Raw genomic sequence first — 21,536 nt, forward strand, 5'->3', positions numbered from 1 at the left:
TTGCCAAAGAGTAAAGAAAGAATGCGTGTTCACATACTACATCTAAATGTTAAGCTAATCATATCAAAACAAAACTGAAATTAATTTAAATCACAAGGGAAACATGCAATAATGATAGACAATATAGAGTGTACATACCAGTGTATTAGAAGCAAAATGTCAATGTCTGTGGTCTGTTTTAACAGGGCTTTTCAGTTAGCAAGAAAGTGACCAATAAAGTCAAGTCAAGTCAAGTATATTTGTATAGCCCAATATCACATACAATGTCTCAAAGGGCTTTACAGACCCACAACATCCGGAAAATTCCCGACCCAGCCCAAAGCTCTCAAGGAAGAAGAGGAAAAACCCAAGAGAACCTAAATGGATGGGGAAAAAAGGAAGAAAACTCGGGAGAGGCAATTCCATAAGAGATTCCCTCTCCACAAATGTGCAATAGGAACTTCCAGTGGGATTATACAGAGGCATGCAGGGCAAAACACATAAAAGTCATGCATTGGGAAATACAATGCAGGCCAGTGACGAGGGAGAGAGAGACAGGGAGAGAGAGAGAGAGATGATGAGAAAGGTAAAGCACAGTAAAAAATGTAGTTCTATATAGAGTCTTTCTCCTAGGGCAGCGATCCATGCAGGAAGCTGAGGATGTTCCGCTTTGCTAAGAAACGGTCTGATTCTGGCTATATTATGGATATGAAAATAAGCAACCCTTGTAACGTTATTTATATGGCTTCTGAAAGTTAGATTCTCGTCAAATGTTACACCCTGGTTTTTTGCCATTGCGGAGCAACGGATGGGACAATTGTCAAAGTTAACGATTCTCAAGTTTCTGTCTCTGCTTCTTTGGTCCCAAGATCAGCATTTCAGTCTTATCAACCTTAAGAAGCAAAAAGGTTGTTTGTCATCCAGCCTTTAATGGCTAGAAGACAGGACTCCAAATTGGAGATCCCACTGATAGTTGAGATTTATGGAAACATACACTTGGGTGTCATCCGCATGGAATGAAAATCTATCCCAAACGGACAAATTATGTTCCCAAGAGGGAGCATATATATAGAAAATAATAATGGGCCCAGTACAGAACCCTGTGGAACGCCACAATTCACAGGGTGGCAAGATTCATTGATATTGTTTAATAAAACAAAATGAGATCTATCCGTTAGGTAGGATCGGAACCAAGGAGTGCGAGACCACAAACACCGATGTGGGTCTCAAGGCGATTGAGTAGGATTTTATGATCCACAGTGTCGAAGGCTGCACTTAGATCTGAGAGGATTTGTACCGAAAAGGCACCAGAGTCAGCGGTGAGAAATAGGTAATTTGAGACCTTTGCAGTTTCTGTGCTATGAAGCGGCCTAAAGCCAGATCGGCTCAAGCAAGTTATTTGCGTCAAGGTAATCAAAGCTTGAGAATTTTGAGAGGAAATGGAGATTTGAGATGGGTCTATAGCTTACTCAACAGACTTGGCCTGCGGATGCTTATTTTGTGTCCCCCGACATGCCTGGTTATGAATGCATAATAATTATAATTAGCCAACCAAAATCGTGTGAAAATTCGGCAGTGCGCCTTTGATTTAAGTTCCAGCTGCAGTTGTCTGATTCAAGTGGAAGTAATTTCAGACGATCTTTTATCACAGTTGCTAGCATTGGATGAATCAACCGACCGCACAGACATCGCGCAGCTTATAGTCTGGGTGCGCTTTCTCAAAGGGGACACATTTGTCGAGGAAATGCTGGCTTTGCTACCGCTTACAGGGCAAACACGGGGAGAGGACATTTATTCTGCAATGATGAGCTTTTTTCCCGTACTAGGCGAGAACATCTTAAACTTAAAAAAAGCTGGTTTCTCTGACTACTGATGGGGCTCCTTCCATGGTAGGAAAGCAGAAAGGATTAATTGAAAAAGAAAAGATCCTGAAACGCCGGACTTCTTTTCATATCACTGCATTTTGCATCAAGAGCAATTGTGCAGCATGCAGAGAGGTGGAGAGCTCAAAGAACGGGGAATTTGCGTTTTTCCCGGAAGACAGACCAGAAGATTCTTCCGGAGCACCGCGGGCCGGATTTCCCACACATTTCGGCACACCTGACAATCTCTCTTGGCACACTAGTGTGCACACCGGTTGAAAAACCCTGCGTTAGAGTATCCAGTGAGGCCTTCTTTTAATACCTCCAGGGCTTGCGGTAGTTCCACAGCAAGCTGGTTAATGACGCTAGGAATTAAAGCACAGCCAAAAAAGGCATTCGGCTTGCCTTTATCACAGATCAGTACCTCGACATGAAAATGATAAGAGAATGATCCCATAATGTGGGCAGAATGGGAAATATTTTTACATTGCTCCAACTAACCCACGTGCCAGAACTACATTGAGCATGTGACCACCTCTGTGGCTTGGACGTATTGGGAGAAGCCCACTGAGTCAATAAGGGTGGTGAAAGCCCTACAAAATGAATCGTTTCGGTTCTCAAAGTGGATGGTAAAGTATCCCAGAACTATGATATTGTCGACATGAGTCACCATGTCTGTAATAAAAGTGGAGAATTCATCTGAGAACTTAGTATAAGGGGGCAGTAGATGACCACTGAACAGAAGGAGGATTGATTTCCTGCATAAGAAGGTGCTGGATTAGGAATAAAGAACTCAAACGATGAAAAGTCAGAGTTAGCGCTCAACATATCTATGCTATGTTCTTGAATCGGATCATTAACCAAGAGTGATTTGCTGGCTACGGAACTCATATAAATCAGGCCCATATTAATGCCAGTCTCACAGTCTCAAGGAGTCACGGCGAAAGAACACTTACAGGAAGAAAATGGAGGACTAGCTGCAGCAGAACAGTGTGAGTGGCCTTAAAACCATCTCTGGTATCAAGAAACCTGAGGCCCAGCCCATTGGGGACCGAAGGTGGGTAAATGACTGGAATATTTTCTGTAACAAGTTTGACCAGTCATCCACCCCACTGCTGAAATCCCCTCCCCCCCCTTTCCTTTCTCTGCCCCCCCCTATACTAATCCCTGTTTATTGTTATCACCCTTCCCCCACAGCAACACCAGGTAGGAACTCTCAACCCCCTGCCTCACCATGTCCACCACAGCACAGCAGGTGAGAAGGGAACTGCGGAGGTGCAAGGCTAGGAAGGCTGCGGGTCCAGATGGCATCAGCCTCAAGTCCTGCGCAGATCAACTGAGTGGGCTACGGCTACAGTCCGGTGGCACTGACATCGCAGCTGATGAAGACCTTGGGTAGACTGGTTCTAAACCACTTTCTGCCCCTGGTGAGACCATCAATGGACCCACTGCAGTTTTCCCACCAGCCTGGCATCGGGATGGATGAAGCCGTCATCTACCTTCTCCAAAGATCCCTCTCCCATCTGGAAAAGGCTGGCAGCACGGTGAGAATCCTGTTTTTTGATTTATCCAGTGCTTTTAACACCATTCAGCCCAGACTTCTGAGGGACAAGTTGGAGCAGTCAGGTGTGGACCACCATCTCTCCGCCTGGGTTCTGGACTACCTCACTGACGGTCCTCAATACGTGAGGACTCATCTGCAGCACGGGGGCTCCCCAGGGAACGGTTCTTGCTCCGTTCCTGTTCACCCTCTACACTGCAGACTTCACCCACATGTCTGATCTGCAGAAGTTCTCTGATGATGGGATTTTGCAGTCTGTGCCAAAGGAACCATCTCCAGCTCAACGCGGGTAAGACCAAGGAGCTGGCAGTGGACTTCCGGAGGCGAAAGCATTCTCCTCCCACACCGGTGAACATCCAGGGTAAGAACATTGAGATTGTAAAATCATACCTGTTCATCTGAACAACAAACTGGACTGGTCGGACGATTGCACTGCTCTCTATAAGAAAGGACAGAGCAGACTCTTTCTGCTCAGGAGACTCCGGTCTTTTAGAGTGGAGGGGGCTCTTCTGAAGTCCTTCTTTGACTCTGTGGTGGCATCAGCCATCTTTTATGGAGCAGTCTGCTGGAGCAGTGGCATCTCAGCCACTGACAGGAAGAGACTGAACAAGCTGGTGAAGAAGGCCAGCGCTGTCCTGGGCTGCCCTCTGGACTCTGTGGAGGTCAGGAGGATGATTACCAAGCTGTCATCTTTGTTGGACAACCTGTCACCACCCCTGCGGCACACGTTCATTGACAGGCTGCTTCACCCACTGTGCCTCACGGAGAGAAACCGCAGGTCTTTCCTTCCTGCTGCAGTCAGACTATTCAATCAGCACCTCTCCCAGTAAACCCGGTCTAATGATCACACTGTGCAATATCCCCGATGTGCAATATGAAAGTATTCATTCATTCATTCATTCATTCATTCATTCACTCGAATTTGCAATTTTTTCTTCTAGTACTTAGTTGTATTATTGTGCTTTTGATAGTCTTTTTACTTTTGTTAGGCTGTTATTCATTTTTATGTTAATGCCATTTATTGCTTTGCAATATCCACTTTGCTGCTGTAACATGTGAATTTCCCCGTTGTGGGACGAATAAAGGATTATCGTATCTTATCTTATATATTAATTAGGTTGTTAGTGTCGGAGTAGCGAGCACCTCCATAACGAGTGTGCCGCACTGATACTACACAGTCAATTTTTGGCAGCCTGTTAACAGGAAACCGTATGTGCGAAATATTAGAGCGAGGCTCATACGGAGTGGTATGGCAAGGAAGCACAGTCTCAAAGGAGTGAGTTAAACTATTGGGAGAGTCTCCAACCTCAGCAGACGGGTGCCTAACAGGTTCTCTGAGAGCCTGTGACCTGGCAAGCTCTAAACTAACACTTAAGTGCAAGGTTAATATTTTATGAAAGTAGATGGGCTCCCGAAGCATTAGGGTGGAGGCCATCTCTCTTTAGCAAGCCAGGTTTGCCCAAGAAGGATGCCCATAAACTAAGTTCTGCTCCTTACAGAACTTTGCCAGCCACCGGTTCAGAGACAATAACCTACTAAACCTCTCATCATTACCCTTTGCGGGGAGGGGGCCAGAGAAAATAACGCGATGCTGACACACATTTCTAGCGAGGTCACACACCCTAGCAAAACTTGATTTGGTGACCTCAGATTGCCTCATACTAGTATCATTGGTGCGACGTGGATCACTACATTATCAAAGTTAGACACGCTGTGAGAGCTATGTGTGTGTGACTGTGGGGGGACAGAGACATGCCGGCTAGGAAGGCTAGCAAGCGTCATGACCGTAACAAGCCCCCGTTGGATGGGGACGGGCTAACTGAGCTCTTCCTAGTCGCTGCGTTCGTACCTGCATTGCTGGCTATCTTAGCAGGACCTGCTGCGGCTAGCAATTGGCTATTCAGGCTTCTCTGTTTCTCCTCAAGCAGACGGATCTGTCTCAGTGATATTACAGTGATATTTTTGTCATTTTTGATTTTACATTACATTACATTACGATCATTTGGCAGACGCTTTTATCCAAAGCGACTTACATTACATTACCACCCTTCGCAGAGGGGGGAGCAATTGAGGGTTCCGTGCCTTGCTCAGGGGCACCTCGGCAGGGGCTCAAACCGGCAACTCTCCGGTTCCCAAGCGGAAGCACTACCCACTGAGCCACTGCCTCCCAGTTGAGGTGCTTGTGTGATTGTGTATGGAGCAGTTTGTGGCAACATTGGGCTTTTAAGTGCAGTAGCCTTAACAGCTCCTCTTTAATTAATTATTTACCAGAAAAGGTGGAATCTAAGAAATGTAACATTTTGTGTACATCTATCGTCATGATTATGATTGGTGTTTGTACTTGTCATTTTATCAAGAATGTGGTAGAGAAATTCTGTATAGTTGTTACTTCAGGCTATGTTGCTCTGACCCTAAAAATGAATTAACATTAAGGCTTTGTAGCACTTGATGACAGCTAACAGTTCTTCAAAATAAAATAAATAATGGCAAATGGAAAAAAAAAATGTCAGGGATTTTCAAATGTAGGTGACATGGTTCATCGGCCTTGGCTCAGGACTCAGACTTCTCATTTTGGGATATGTATTCTGTACCCATAGCCACTTTATGAATTTAACAACCTTTCGCAAGACATGATTGCAAGGAATTTAGGGGTTTCACCAACCTGCCTAGAGTATTAATAAAACATTCAGAGAATCCGGAGAAATCTCTGAGTAAAGGTCAAGGCCAAAAACCTCAACTGAATACACGTCATCTTGGGGCCCTCAGACAGCCCCTTCATCTGTCCTCTTCGTGCCTAGTGGCACATAGGGCCTCAAGACAGCACTGCAATAAAACTGGCCTGCTTCTAACATTGATGTTACCACATGGGCTCAGTCAGTAAACACAGTCTGTCGCTGCATCAACAAATGCAAGTTAAGTCGATATTAGACGAAGAGGAGGCCATCCGGAAATGCTGCCGAGTTCTCTGGGTTCAAACCTGAATGGAATCTGAAATGGACTGAAGCACAGTGGTCTGACCAGTCAACCTTTCAGAATGTTTTTAGAAATAATGAACATTGTGTTCCCAGGACCAAGAGGTTTGTGTTACCAACACAGTTCTAAAGCAGTGTGTTAGGTCCCACCATATGGGTAACTTGACATCATCATTCACATCTGTCAAGGCACCCTTAATGCTAAAGAGTACATATGCATTTTGGAGCAACATATAATGCCATCCAGACGACATCTTTAATTCCTTCTTTAATTTATTAATTGTGGTAGAGTGGCTAGGTGGATGCAAAGCATATGACAGCTTGCCTGGAGTTTGCAAAACAGCATTTAAAGCAATCTGAGAGCATGAGGAAAATGATTCTCTGATCTGATGAGACATAAACTGAAGTCTTTGGGCCAAACCAGGTACTGGCAGCATGATTGTGGCAGCATCATGCTATAGAGGAGCTTCTCAGAGGCAAAGACAAAAGGCTGGACAGAATTGAGGGAAGGATGAATGAAATATAGAGAGGTCTTGGAAGAAAACAGGCGACCTCAGGCTGGGGCGACAATTCACATTTCAGCTTGACAAATGAACTGAAACTTAAGTCTCTGACTGTCCTTGAGTGGCCCAGCCTAGGCAAAAATGCCTATTTTATCAATTGAAATGACTCTACTATGCATTAAAGTCTGCAAAAGTGAAGGTGTATGAATACTCTGAAGCCACTGTATATTGACTCATTTGTAATGGCTTAAGTTCTGATCTATTTTTACAAGAACGTTTACCCCCACATAGGCCTAACACAAAAATATCCCACAAATTGCATGAATCTCTGTATAGAATACGTGTGTGACCTGTGGAAGGTTTCCCAGTGTTTGTCTCCCAGCGTGATGAACATCTGGTCAGTGCTGTAAAGTTTCTCTCCATCCTTCATCCACACAATGTCCGGGTCGCTCAGACCCTGGACCGCACAGCCCAGGCGCACCCCGTTTCCTTGCGATACTGTTTGATTGGATGGATGCTTCGTGAACCAAACACCTGTAAGGAGTTGGGATGAAGGTAAAATGTCAGAGGAAAGGTTTGAAGTGAAAGAGGAAGCAAGAGAAGCCAGAAAGTAAAAGAAAAAAGGAAAAGTGACAAGAGGAAAGGAGGAGGAAGGGGGGGAGGAGGTCAGAGGGGACAAAGGAGACTAAATGTTTTTCACCTTATACTAGAACCAAAGTGATAATTGATCTCTGAGGCTGATGTTCACATGTGTCAGATGTAGACCAAAGGTCATAAAACTGACTATAAGTGTTGGTACCCGCCTTCACATTCAAATTAGTTTCCACTCAATTCCCCTATCATGGACTCAAGCTTGCTTAAAACACTAAACAAATATTCTAATTGAATCGTGACAAATTAGAAAAGTTTATTAATAACTGGAAGATGCTTCCTCGCTCAATGATGGTCGCATCATGGTCGTATCAATGCTATTAAAATGGTTACAACTACAAGATTTATTTATCTTTTCCAAAACCTGCAACTTTATTTTCATTCATTAATTTTCTTCAGTCATTTGGATTCAATTATCCCCTGAATAATTGGGGCCTATATACCCCCCTCATTCTAAGGGTCACCTACAAAAGAATGTAAACATGGTTGCCCTTGGCCTTCCTGTGTTCAGTTAATATTACAGGGCAGCTAACGCAAGGGTGCCCACTATTTTGCAGCAGTGTGTCCCTGGTGATGTCTAGGGGGATGTTTCTCCCCTTTGGTTAGAAATGTATTCCATATCAGTTTTCCAAATCCTCACTTCTAGTAATACTTTTTTCAAGACCACAGCCCTCCTATAAGCTACTTGTTATAATTTTCTTAAATCAAATAAAAACATAGGCTGTCAGATGTTTCAGCATATACTCCGATAACACATAATTCTTTCTTAAAGCTTCATTAATAGATGGAGTCCCCAGCATGGACTAGGTTGAAAAGGGGATTTCTGTAAATGTAGATAATATGTTGCCTAATTTGCTCAGCTTCAAACTAAATAGCACCTTCCTCAATCACATTTGTATCACTATCTTCAGGTTAGACATTACATACAGGAAAATACCCCAAAATTAACAATTAAACCCAAGACTCACATTTTTTACGTTTTACTTCTTTCTCAACTAAATTGATTACTGGTTTTGTTTTAGCTTTTACGATACCAGCAAACACCAATTATCTAAAAGAGACCTGTGCAAATGAACTGGTTGTTTCAGCGTCAAATAGGATGTGGGAAGAGGCCTTGTCAAGCATACAGAACTGTCCAACCAATTCTAGATACAGACATACAACATATTTAACGTTCGACAAAGGTTGCATTATTCCAAAACTAAACTTGGCAGAATATATGATTCAGTCTCTCCTCTGTGTGGTACTGCTGAAGGGTCACTATGACATCTATTTAGGTTTTGTTTTTTTGTTTTTTCTGGAGCAACCCATTTAACTGGTTCTCCAAACATTTTAAAATAAATATTCAGCCATATTGTAAATTTTGCCGTCTTTGGATGCTCAGACAGGACAGCATTTCTTCATGTACTGTATTTGTACTGTCATGTAACTGTCATGTCAGGACAGCATTTTGTCATGTACTGTATTTGTACTGTCATGTACTGTATTTGTACTGTCATGTACTGTTCCCCGATTGTATGTACTTCGTACCCTTTATTGTGTGTTCTTATTATGTTGTACCTAGTATCTGCATGCACTCTTGCACGTTGCACAGTAATTTCCCTCTGGATATCTTATCGTGTCTCAAGTCATTTCTGACTGCTGCTAACGTAACATTACACCATGCTTGGTTATGCGGACGTTTTATATTTACTGTTGACTTTAACAGTCATGTATGAGTGAGCTGAATGCCGAACTTCATACTTACTCAGGACATACAGAGACCCGAGAGAGAGAGAAGGGAGGGATGAGGGAGAGAGTGTGTGTATGTGTGCTATTCAAACATTAATGGGATAAATTTGATATTTATTTTGGGGGAATAATTGTTGTGTTGCATAATAAATAAAATCTATGGATTAATCAAAGAAGAAAATCTGTGGATTAATGGTTAGGTGCAGCCCTACATCAGACAGTGTCAGAGATCAGAAAACAGGATTGATACTGTGTCTAGTGGATTCACTGTATGACTGCTTTTACCAATACAGCAGCATACAATGGGTTTGATCAAAGTCTTCTTTCACAAAAGTGGTGAAGTTGGTAGTACGAAATGGTGTGAAAATTAATAGCTTCACCTAAATAGTAGTTTTATCTTAACTGACATTAAGGAGTTACAGAGATTTTAGCCCTCCCCAAAGCTCAGAGACAGTATCTGACACCCTATCTGTATTTAACAACTTACAAACATCGAATAGAGTTTGGCCTACAGACGGATTGGAGCAGTTCAATATTCTCAAACATCGCAAACTCCTCTCACATTCACACTTTAATTACGGAGACAGAGATCAATAACTACAAACACCGTAACCTCGATGTTTGGCGTGTTCTGTGATCATTTACATTGATGTTTAAGTTCATTACTCACCATGTCCGCAGAAACTTCTGGAAATGTGTAGTATAACCAGAATAAGTCGCAGAGCACATTTCATCTTCTTAGAAACTCCTGCGGCTCAGGCAGCTTTTAGCACGCTAACTTTCACTGCTGCCTCATTTGAGCTGAGAAACACAAACGTCTCTGTTTCGAGGCCATTTATTCGGTAAGTTAAAGTAAAGGAATATGATTTGCCACAGTGAGGGTTAAAAAATTAAACTGGAGATCGATAAAGGTTAACGTGCATATGTCATAACGCGGTTATTTTGTCCCAACAACTCAATCGCTGAGTGCTGCTGGCGTTTTTCGCCGTCCGTGAGAGCCGATAAGTCAGACACACACACACACAACAACACCGGAAACTCACCGACGTCAATTTAAAAACAAAGCTGGACGGTCGACTTCGATCAAAAAAAAATGCTTTGATAAAACAAGTGAGCACGCAGAGATGGCAAAACCCTCGCGGAGGATGAAACGTTTTTAATTTGCCATAATGCACAAAACATGTGTTTCTATGCAGGGCCGTTCATGATCACATTCAAACAAGGCAGTTTGCAAGGGGTACCACACACACCGAGGGAGAGAGAGAGAGAAGTAAAATTATATAAATAAAGTGAAATAATAATAAATAACTAATAATAAACATGACACATGATATTGACAATGATAACAGGAATGGGTCTTCATCTCTACAGGACAGGCTTCCACAGCAACTTGTAAGAGGAGAGAGAGAGAGAGAGAGAGAGAGAGAGAGAGAGAGAGAGAGAGAGAGAGAGTCCCACCCTAAGTTGCAGCACAGTTTCAGCACAGTTTCATTCATCAGGCAGTGGGGGAGGGTCAGGTAGAAGTGAAAAGACAAACCTCAGACAGGTATGTAGACAGAAAGAGTGCATTTACGCGTGCTTTAATACATTTTCTCCCACGTTCGACCATAACCTGGTTTCTAAAATACCATGTAAACAAGAAACCTTGGTGTAGTAACGGGGTTAAGGGTCAACGAGAAACCTGGTGGCACGCTGGCCTGGGCTGAGGTGCGGGTTTGCTCATTTGTGCTTAAAAAGTTAGTTCTGAGTATTCTTCAATGGCACCAGCCTTCTGATTGTCTTTGCCAGTGAAAGGATTTGCTTTATTGCCCCCCTGTACTTTCCGTCACCACAGCACAGTACAGTGCGTTTGGCTGCACATCTGGATCCTCAAAATCTAATTAATTAGCCTCACCTCTCCACAAAATGTCATAAAAATATTTCAATAACTTTGTCATTTTGCTAACACACACAAAAAAACATCCTCACAGAGGCAATACAGAACACTGTGATGTATGTATTGTGGTTATTTTTGTTATTTTGTATTCTGGTTCTGTATGATCAATAACAACATCCACAAACAAACTCTTATTTATAAGAAAAAATACCAATATCATTTTTAAAAACAAAAAAAACATTTGAACCACTTGTTGATTTACTTGCTTTTCTTTTTAAAAACAAAACAAAATGGGCTTTTATATCATCACAAATATATAACTACGCCTGTTAAATGCTATAAATGATAAGTCATATATTTTCCATATTCCTGAAACTATATTTGAATATTTCAGGCTATAAACCACTTCTGTCTGAAATGTATGATCATTTTCATTTCACACTGAATGTTGCAGATTAGCTCTAATATCATCTGTAACTGGAAGTTGTTAAATCCTTCTAGCTTGACTGCGTTGGAATCCCTCTCTGTGGAATGTTTGTGTGCAAGAGGGGGTGGACCAGTGGATTCAGTGCGCTTGACTGCCTTCTGGCGGTATATCACTTGACCAGTGTGTGTTTGTGTGTTGTATTGTCCCATTGTCCTATTAACCTTTGTAATATGTCCTGAGACATTTATGTTGAATGCACTTTAATAATCATGCTTGGTAGCAAAGACCCCTCTGCTCAGGAGCAGGTCTGTTCCATGTAAAAAGGATTAGAGCACAGCTTGAAACATACACTTCCTTATACTCTGTATAACTTCAACCATCACTGGTTGCAATAATAAGGTCACTTCTGAGGTTATTGCGCAATTACCTAAGATCCTCATTTCTCTTCGTAATTGCATCACAAAAATAAAGAAGAGAAATTAAAGGTTAACTAATTGCTGTTAAGCTTATTACTAATATTGATATTAATTGTAGGGGAAGTAACACATATACGGTTTTGTAGAAAATTTTGTATTTACCTTTAACAAGACCATCATTTAGATACGATAAAAATACAGAAATAGTCATAGGCAATTGCATTGCACTTTTTGTCAGCTGTCTTTCCTCATCGTTGCTGCTTTTACGGTATTACCTATAGTGCATATAATGCTTTTAAATTATTCAGTCTCCATGAGGATGTTCCTCTGTTGGGGTGAAGAACTGTGCCCTTGTATGCAATTTCCAGTCGGCAATCAGACACTTACAGTAATGATAATGGTATTCTGAATATCCTTCTCAATGAACACCGGACTGCACAATCATTTTGTAAAATTGAATCCAGCTTTTCCAATGAAGTCTTCCCATGCAGTTGAAAGGCTGAAATGTCCAGCTGGACACTGGGATGATAAGGGGATCCAGTAACTCCATTGATTGTAGTGATTTATTAAGCGACATACAGAGAAAACATTCCTTTTGAAGTTCACCATTCCATACAGTAAACATTTCAACTTCAGTGAGTGCAATCACATCCAAACTCCAATTTAAAACACACACAGATAGTAATAATGTGTCATTTGGCGTTTTAAAAAGAAGAATATTGAGCTGTACACTTAAGAACAAACATGATAAATAAAGCCATTATATACATGTGATACAGTATGGCGTGACTGTGCTTTCACCCTGAATATCCTCCATGTTCTCTATATTTATACCATGCATGAAATATTTCCACGTTTCCTCCATTATCACAGAAAGGAAAATTGACCTCGCTATTAATTCTGCAGTTTCAACCTCTGTTTAAACAGTGCCTCTCATCCATTTGGATTATTTACAATTCTGTCACCACACAGAATCATGTCAAATCACCTCTTTATTAATACCATTTTAGACATGTTTAGACATTTAAACTCAAATGTAAATCATTAATGCAAACTCTTAGTTATATTGTTATGCAGATCAGTTTGCATCATGCAAGATTCCATATCTGTCACACTGACATTTTTGAGGAAAAACTTTTAAAAGGATGTATGTGGCCACTTTAGGGTAAATGTAAGGAGGTATGTAAGGGTTGCAAAGAAAAGCAGAGCTGACCATTACAGCAGATCATTTATCTGGAATGTTTCTCTTTCTCCTTCTCTCTGATTTTGTATTTAATTGCTTCCCATGTGAAGCTCAGAGTCTCTAAAATGAATACATCATCTCCAAGTATTACTGATGGTTCTCATTCTTCCGCAGCAGCAGTCTGTGCTCCAGCAGGCAGGAGTGCTGGGAGAAGCCACTGGAGCTGGAGAAGAAGCTGTGGTATGTTTAGGTGCTGGTCTGTCTGGGGGCCATGCAGAGCCTCAGACTTCGCCTCCTTCATCTTCAAGCACATTTTTTCTTGGTGGCAGTGAAACGCTCCATATACTAGAGAGAGAGACACAGAGAGAGAGAGAGACACACACACACACACACACACACACACACACACACACACACACACACACACACACACGTCAATCCCAGTCTATCAGAGGTTTATCTCTTTTAAATGCGTTAAATGCCTTTTTATTGAGTAATTAAACAAATCAGATCCATTCTTGGCAGTACACTACAGTACAATACTACACTATTAGCAGCATCTTTGAAACAAAATGTTGCAGAAATCGGTTCGATAAGTTTACAAAAAGCAATTAAAAGTACAAGTTCTTCATGCATGTGTTAATCTATTACTTTATGTAAAATTGTATAAAAAGAGGCAGTATTTTGAGATTATGGAATCAAAATACGTTTTGCTGGTTCAGTGTTGCTACATTTTCTGTAGCGTATGCGTTTGAAATTAAATTGTGTCTTACCACTGTAATAAAGGAAGTGTCCAGAAATCTCTGAATTTAATTTAGAATGGATTCGGAATCAGATGTAATTGAATCACATTATTCCCGAACATTCCAAGTCCTATTACTGTGTGTGCATGTAAATGTTGCTCCTGGTGGCATGATAGGCACAAACAGGGGAGACTCTAGCTATTGAGAATATAACAATGTAAGATAGGTGTAGCAAGATAAAGTAAGGTTTAAATCATAGGGCTACTATGAATATGGTTGCACAGCAGCCTTCTGGCTTTCATTGATCTGCTATACAAGCTAGTCGGGGCAGCCAGGCTCGGCCCAAGGAAATACAATTAAGATATCTGACCATTTAGTCTATATAGCTGCTATCGTCTTGGGTAGAGATTCACAAGCAGAACATAAAGGCCAAAAGTGAGAGGTAGGACAGGAAATCCCCGGTGATGGGTAAAAGCATCTAGCATACAACTTCTGTTTTGGCCTTTCTCAGAAATGCTCACCGTACTTATAAATATTGCTTTTGCTCCTATGGAAGGTAGTAGAAAAGGCGTGTTTTTATGATGTGTCCGGTGAAAGCGTTTGGACATGTTACACTACAAAGAGATCCCATCACCATGTGACCACCTCCTCAAGTGGATTGGCAGATCCGATCCCAATATGGGCTTTGTGTCACACATAGCCGATATGCCGTCTGTTACACTGTGACACTTCATGAAGCCTGGCATGATCGGATACGAGAGAATGGATATATGAGCTAAGGTAATGGTGTAACAGTGCAGTACCAAAATGTTGTGACCGACTGTTTCCCCGACAGAAACTGAAAGTATCAAGACAGAAAGACGCACTAACCTTGTCGTATCCATCCAGGTCCCTCATATTCTTCACTTCAAAAAGGTTTCCCTCCACAGACAGCAGGGACACCTGGGAGTTTGTCAGGACAGACAAAGGTATGGAGGACAGCTCCAGACAGTTCTCCTCCAGACGGAGAACCTTCAGTCGAGGACACAGGGACACTTCCGCTGATAAAATTGAGATCTAAAGAAGATAAGAGGCAAGCGACTGATTTAGGTTTGGGAACGACTGGCTTAGCATGTTCAAGTTCAAACTCTGTAATCGGATTGTGCTGTACCTGGTTCTGGTTCAGGTTGATCTCAATAGCCTGCAGCTCTGACACCTCAGCTGGGACACTGTGGATCTGGTTTCTGGACAGGTCTAGCAGATCTAGGTGCCTCAGGGTTCCCAGACCAGAGGGGAACACTGTGAGCTGGTTGCCGGCCAGGCTGAGGGACCGGAGTGCTTTGAGCTTGCACAGAACTTGGGGCAGCTGCTGGATTCTGTTTCCATTCAGACTGAGAGTCTCTAATTTCTTCAGCTTTTCCATATCAGTGGGAAGGCTCGCTGAGGAGAGAAAACACACGAGGTGAGGTTTAAGAGCGTGAGGATTGATTCGAAAGCTGTGCTCTTATAACGCTCTAATATTACTTTAAGACCCAGGTGTCAAACTCGAGGCCCGCGGGCCGAATCCGCCCTGCCAAGTCATTTTATGTGGCCTGCGAGAGCAAAATAAACGCTTTAAAGCATACATTGTCAATAAACTACATTTCCCACAACGCATGTCGATTCTTTGGCCCGCAAAGTGACGGCATCCTTCATTAAAATGCAGCATTTCCACATCAGCGTCAGATCAGGGATTCACGAAGGTGAAAGGTTAGAAAATCATTGTTTCATGTAATCTCTGTCTGTGAACAGCTTTCCGTGCCTTACGATATTCTCAAATCCATCTTTTTTGTTCGATTTGCTCTCCCCAGCTTTCTACAGCAGTATCCAACTCGCTCTTTAACGTTCATTTCCAGCTTGGTACTTTTCAGTAAATGCTGCCTGTTTGTATCTCTTTGTACTAAAAAAACATGGAGTTGTCCACTTATAGATTATTAGGCTATGATTTTAATAATCAGGCCCACTTGAGTTTAAATTGGGCTGAATCTGGCCTCGAACTCAAAACAAGTTTGACACCCCTGCTTTAAGACATCTCTCAAGATCGCATGATGACAAAATATATATGAATTAATATTCAAATTGGACAGCCGGAAAAGACCGGCATGCAGACACATTTTTGGGACTAATTAAGTGAAGTTGGACAATTTCCCATGGCACACCTGGCGGTCTCTCACGGCACACTAGTGTGCCACGGCACAGTGGTTGAAAATCACTGTTTTTGGGACACGATTGAACACAACGAATTTTTGGGGTGTGCCTCCAGTTGAAAAACACTGACCTAGGGTAAAGGAGGTTGATCCGGGTGCCACTTTGAGGATTTTCTATAGCTGTGTTCATATTGCCTCTGCTGTTTTGTATACATGGCAAAAAACATGGTTTATATACTTTTCTGACATTCTGATGAAAGCTTTTTTTAGTTTCCCTACTCTTTCCTCTTTCATAGAGTTTCACACGCTATAGTTTTGCTCTAGACATTATTCAAATGCATCTGAACACCTAGACAACTTCTGCTTCTCTTGCTACTGATCCACCTACCGAGTCTGTTGCAGTTGAGCGTCAGGCTTTTCAGCTGGAGGAAGTTTCCCATTGTGGCAGGAAGCACTTCAATCTTGTTAGAGGACAGATCTACCATTCGCAGGTTAGCAGTCAGCCTCTGCAGCTCCTCTGGAAACTGTATGGAAGAAACACAGCGTCATCTTTGTGTTTGTGAGGGAAAAGAGTGACCACAACTGAGAAGACGACAGGTCACATTGGGACTTCCAATTTCTATTCTCACACTGTGCAGTCAAATTGACAAGCCACAATACCGGTGCTCACACTACAGGTGTGTGTGAAGAGTTTTGTCCATTAGCATTTCCAATGAAGTTTTAGTCAAACCACCACAGAAAAATGTCAACACAGAAGAACAAAGCTATAATAATTATTGCAATGTTACTTTGCAAAAAAGGGAAAAACAAACCAAAAAATTCATTTGCACCAGCAGATAAACATCAAATGCGATTCAATGTCTCGATTTAGATGAGCGGGGTGACACGTGTATAGTGTGTTTGTGTATCTTACCTCCTGCAGGCCTTTTCCTGTCAGCTGGAACACTCCAGTTTTCTGGGACGTTTCCAGGTGAGATTTTAAAGCACTGTTCCCCATCTGGAGATGCAACCTGTCGGTCTGGTCTAACCCCACCTGAGGATCAATGAGCAATAACTAATGGGAAACCCGGTGGGAAAATGAGGGCAGCATTCATATTCAGTGGCTTTAACAGTGCACTTCTCCACCTCTATAAGCCTGCTGTAATGGGATGAGAGGGTGTGAGCCAGGAAATCCCTGCAGGCCAGGCCACAGTCAGATCAACAACAACAACAAACAGGAATCCTTTAAGTTTGGTTTTGGAGTCGTATTACACCAAGCAAGGAAATTAAGATAGTGGTTCTGGTTCTCATTTATGTTTGCTTCTTACTTGTTAAGCCGTTTCATGCTGTTGGCATAGCAACTAAAACAATAATGATGATATTAATGCAAATGCATTATTTAAAGTGCATTTGACACTAACACTTAAAGTACACTATATATATATATAACATATATATACACACACAAGCTCCTCTTACTTGAATTACGTATGAGCTTCATCTTGTCCCTCTAGGCTCGTGTTTACTGAAACGCCCTCTTTTATGGGCGCACGCTGTCGATTTTCGTCTTTTATTTTTCATTCTTTGACATCACTTCATCAACACGGTTCAGCCCATTAAGCGTAAACACATCGGTCGTATATTTATGCTCTCCATATGTCTGCAGTGTGACTTTTAATTAGACACACTTCTAACTGTCCAACCCGAATCGAACGTCAGTGTCAATCAGCACCACACTGGCAGTTTCCGCATTGCTTATCATTTTGAATATTTAGTGAGTATATGCACACACAATACGTACTCATGTATGTAGGAGTGAGTTCAGATTCCGTTAGCATGCCAATGTTAGCCACTGCCTAAGTAGCGCACAACAAATTCAAGGAACGTTTACACTTACTGTCCAAACGCGGAACCAAAATGGCCAAATGACTACAGATCAGCCAATGCAATTAACAATAAACCACGACAGAAAGTTGTTGTTGATTTTCTTCTTCTATTCCTTCTACTTCTATTCCTTCTACTTCTTCTTCTTCTTCTATTTTTTCTATTTCTTCTTCTGAAGACTTTTTGTTGTTTGGCAAACCAGCTTAGTGGCGCACTGCCGCCGCTTAGTGGACGAGTGTGGAACGGGACATTCTGCAAAATGAAGGAAATAACGAAAAGCAAACCAAAACTCCTACACTTTTACTTGAACCAGTTTAATAATATAAAAGCATGTATGCCTGCTGTTTACCCCAAGCGACTGACAATGAGAGGTCATGGTGTGTTGTCTTTCTTAGTGATTGAAGAAGGTGATTTATCATAATATGGTATTCTCTGCAGTGAAGTAGTACACCTTGGACTGTTTCTGGTTGGCTATGCTTTTTGTGGTTGGGTGCTTGCCTATTTTATAAATTGTATAGTTAAGACCTGTATGACCTACTCTCAGACAAGAGATATTTTCTTCACTTGGTTTAAAGCACCATCATTTGTATTTCATATCGATGTCTTCCAGTTTACCCCAGCCACACTGACTGAATGAATGTCTTAACTCCACCTTTGCTTGTGAGACTTAAGTCTACATACTTAATTCAGAGAGACTGACAATCTACTTTCTGTTTGAACAGAAAAATGTTCATTTTCATCCACACCAACATGAAAATAATTGACACTTCTCCAATGAGAATGAATAGTCTGTCTTCTTCTTTTGGTAGTTTTGGCATTTCTCTGTTGTGCTGTGTTGTTGCCCTCCTCAGGTTGACCTCAACTTTGCTGTGAGGTTAACATCAGTTTTGTTAATCTTTCATGTATAGTGGTCACTATCTATCTATCTATCTATCTATCTATCTATCTATCTATCTATCTATCTATCTATCTATCTATCTATCTATCTATCTATCTATCTATCTATCTATCTATCTATCTATCTATCTATCTATCTATCTATCTATCTCCGTCTGTCTGTCTGTCTGTCTGTCTGTCTGTCTGTCTGTCTGTCTGTCTGTCTGTCCGACTGTCTGTCTGTCGATCCATCCATCCATCCATCCCCCTCTCTCTCCGTCTTTCTGTCTGTCTGTCTGTCTGTCTGTCTGTCTGTCTGTCTGTCTGTCTGTCTTTTATTGTAAGTTTTTCTCCAAATGAGCTCTTCTGTCATTTAAACATAAATGATATATATTAGATCTGTTGTGTGACTAGTTAATATCTTGATCCACATCTTTTGTAGAGTTTGAGAGCAGCTTGAGATAGAGAGGCCTAGGGTAGCGGAGGAGTCAAGTCGAGTCAAAATCTCTTGGTAATGTATCCTCATAGAGGCAAAAACAAACAGTCTCCCACTTTCTGGCTCCTTTTTTGAATGTCAGGGTTGGAAAAGAAGGACCTTCTGTATTTCAAGGCATCTGTAGCTTGTGCACCAATAAATGCAGGTTCCATCCAGGCAAATGAAAAAGGAAAACCCAGTCTGATACCAACTGCTTTGAAGCACAAAGCAGTGTCTAAGGCAGCCTGCTTACAGTTTTTCTTCATTGGTTTGGCTCATTTCTTGAAACAGAAATTACATTATCAAAACAACATGGACAAACATTTTGACTTGCAGTGCTTACACAATGCCAAAGGGACGATGCATTTTGGGGGCACTGACTATTTATATGAGAAAGGAATTTAGTTTTGACACATGAGTGAACTGTTTTGGGAGAGATATGAGCTTTTGCAGGTGAACCATGGTGTTGTGCTGAACCATCCAGGTTATTTTGGCAAAAGCACCAAGAGTGTTGAGAACATCCGCTCTGTTTCAAGAAATGAGCCAAAGCAATTGAGAAGGATCTTTGCATTTTGGTGGCACTGACTATTTAGATGGGAAATTAATTTAGTTTTGAAGCATGAGTGAACAGTTTTGGGAGAGATATGAGCTTTTTTAAGTGAGCTATGGTGTTGTGCTGAACTGTAAGACTGTTTTGCCAAATGGTCTTAAAGTTTCGAGAATGTAATTTCTGTTTCAAGAAATGAACCAAACCAATGTAGAAAAACTGTAATCAGGTTTGGCCCTGGAAACTACTGGCTCCAGCTCCCTGAATGCAATAATGCCAGCAGATGCCATTATGTTGTCTGCACACCTGCATGTAGTGTCTAGTTGCTTTCTGGTGGCTTTGGCAATATTCATGGTAGAGTTGATAATTGATACACATGTTATCAACTCTGAAGACAAAGTTGCTAAATGTAGTTTTAAGACTACGACTTTTAATGTCTCTTGGACACGTTTTCCCCCACAAGGTTGGAAAAAGCTATTTTGATGAGAAGAAATGTTTGCATTGCATGGAAAACCAAAAAAAGGTGGTTATAGTTTGCGCTGTGTTTTTTTTTTTTAGTCCTGAGCAGTTTATGTAAATGTGTTAAAATTATTGTGCACACTGCATTTTTGTGTTCTATTATTATTATTATTATTATCATTATTATCATTATTATTATTATTATTATTATTATTATTATTATTATTATTATTATTATTATTATCATTATTATTATTATTATTATTATTATTATTATCATCATTATTATTATCATTATCATTATCATTATCATTATTATTATCATTATTATTATTATTATTATTATCATTATAATTTTTATTATTATTATTATTATTATTATCATTATTATTATTATTATCATTATGATTATCATTATTATTATTATTATTATTATTATTATTATCATCATCATCATTATTATTATTATTATTATTATTATTATTATTATTATTATTATTATGTTACTACATGTGACATTTGTTTGAACACTCTTAATGCATGCTGCCTATTGGCATGGACACGACAGTTACTTTGTGAAGAATTTATGTAAAATTAAAAGGTAAGAAGGTAAAAACAAAAATGTTATCGATAAAGAAGAGTGAAAACACGTGGAAAACAATCCTGACTCAACTCAGGTTCATCATATTGATCTGGTTTTTGTGTTTGGTGGTAAATAAACTTTGAGAGAATACTAATGTTTGATTTTTAACATTTAGAGAGGCAGTCTGTAAGATTGTGGATTGAGTGGAATTGCAGAGAAAATCCCCTTCTTCACCATGGCTGTATACCAATGTGCTGATGTCCTTCCCTAGTTGGTCCCTCGCAATGGCTCTATTTGACAACATACTTCAGCCCACCAGACCCTGATCCAGATATACACAAGATCACACCTTTTGGAAGATCATATTCAGTAACAAATGGCTGTTTTTTTGGGATCCAGACTAGTTTATTGGTTTGTCCGAAATTTGCCAAAATGTTGAAAAACACTTAACTTGGTATGATGAAGAACATCTTTTAAAAGAGGTCTTGGATCTGGATCAGCATTTATATTGAATGTGGGTTTCCATAGATCATGGACCGTTTTAATTATCCTGGCAAACACACAAACCAACACTGGCGAATATATAAACTCCTTGATGCAGGAAATAACACAGAGCATAGGTCATTACGATTCATTTGACCACTGGTATTATTTGTGGTCCCAC

The 21,536-nt window shown here is 40.9% G+C and overlaps 2 protein-coding genes across 3 annotated transcripts in view; both read right to left on the reverse strand.

Annotated features, from left to right (window-relative positions):
- The window catches only part of tyro3 (TYRO3 protein tyrosine kinase), a 45,377-nt gene extending 35,108 nt beyond the window's left edge, over positions 1-10,269 (reverse strand). Inside the window, exons 1-2 of the mRNA XM_076166002.1 lie at positions 9,930-10,269; positions 7,228-7,411 (exon numbers count right to left, since the gene is read on the reverse strand). Coding sequence (XP_076022117.1) covers positions 7,228-7,411; positions 9,930-9,993 — 248 coding nt within the window. The 5' untranslated portion in view covers positions 9,994-10,269. The remainder of the gene's footprint in view (positions 1-7,227; positions 7,412-9,929) is intronic.
- Positions 10,270-12,531: 2,262 nt separating this feature from the next.
- Positions 12,532-18,104, reverse strand: lrrc57 (leucine rich repeat containing 57). 2 transcript variants are annotated; one of them, XM_076166004.1, is made up of 6 exons: positions 17,946-18,104; positions 16,983-17,102; positions 16,458-16,593; positions 15,055-15,323; positions 14,775-14,960; positions 12,532-13,506 (listed from the first exon to the last, which is right to left on the reverse strand). In XM_076166004.1, exons 2-6 carry the CDS (start codon positions 17,064-17,066, stop codon positions 13,465-13,467), a joined length of 717 nt encoding a protein of 238 aa, XP_076022119.1. In that variant the 5' UTR covers positions 17,067-17,102; positions 17,946-18,104; the 3' UTR covers positions 12,532-13,464. The 2 variants fall into 2 exon arrangements, with proteins under 2 accessions (XP_076022119.1, XP_076022120.1); XM_076166005.1 differs by having other exon boundaries at positions 17,850-18,104.
- Positions 18,105-21,536: the final 3,432 nt, after the last annotated feature.

The sequence above is a fragment of the Genypterus blacodes genome, unplaced genomic scaffold, assembly GCF_046128005.1.
Source record: "Genypterus blacodes isolate CSIRO-AG114 ecotype Tasmania unplaced genomic scaffold, CSIRO-AGI_Gbla_v1 ptg000154l_1, whole genome shotgun sequence".
Lineage (NCBI taxonomy): Eukaryota > Metazoa > Chordata > Actinopteri > Ophidiiformes > Ophidiidae > Genypterus > Genypterus blacodes.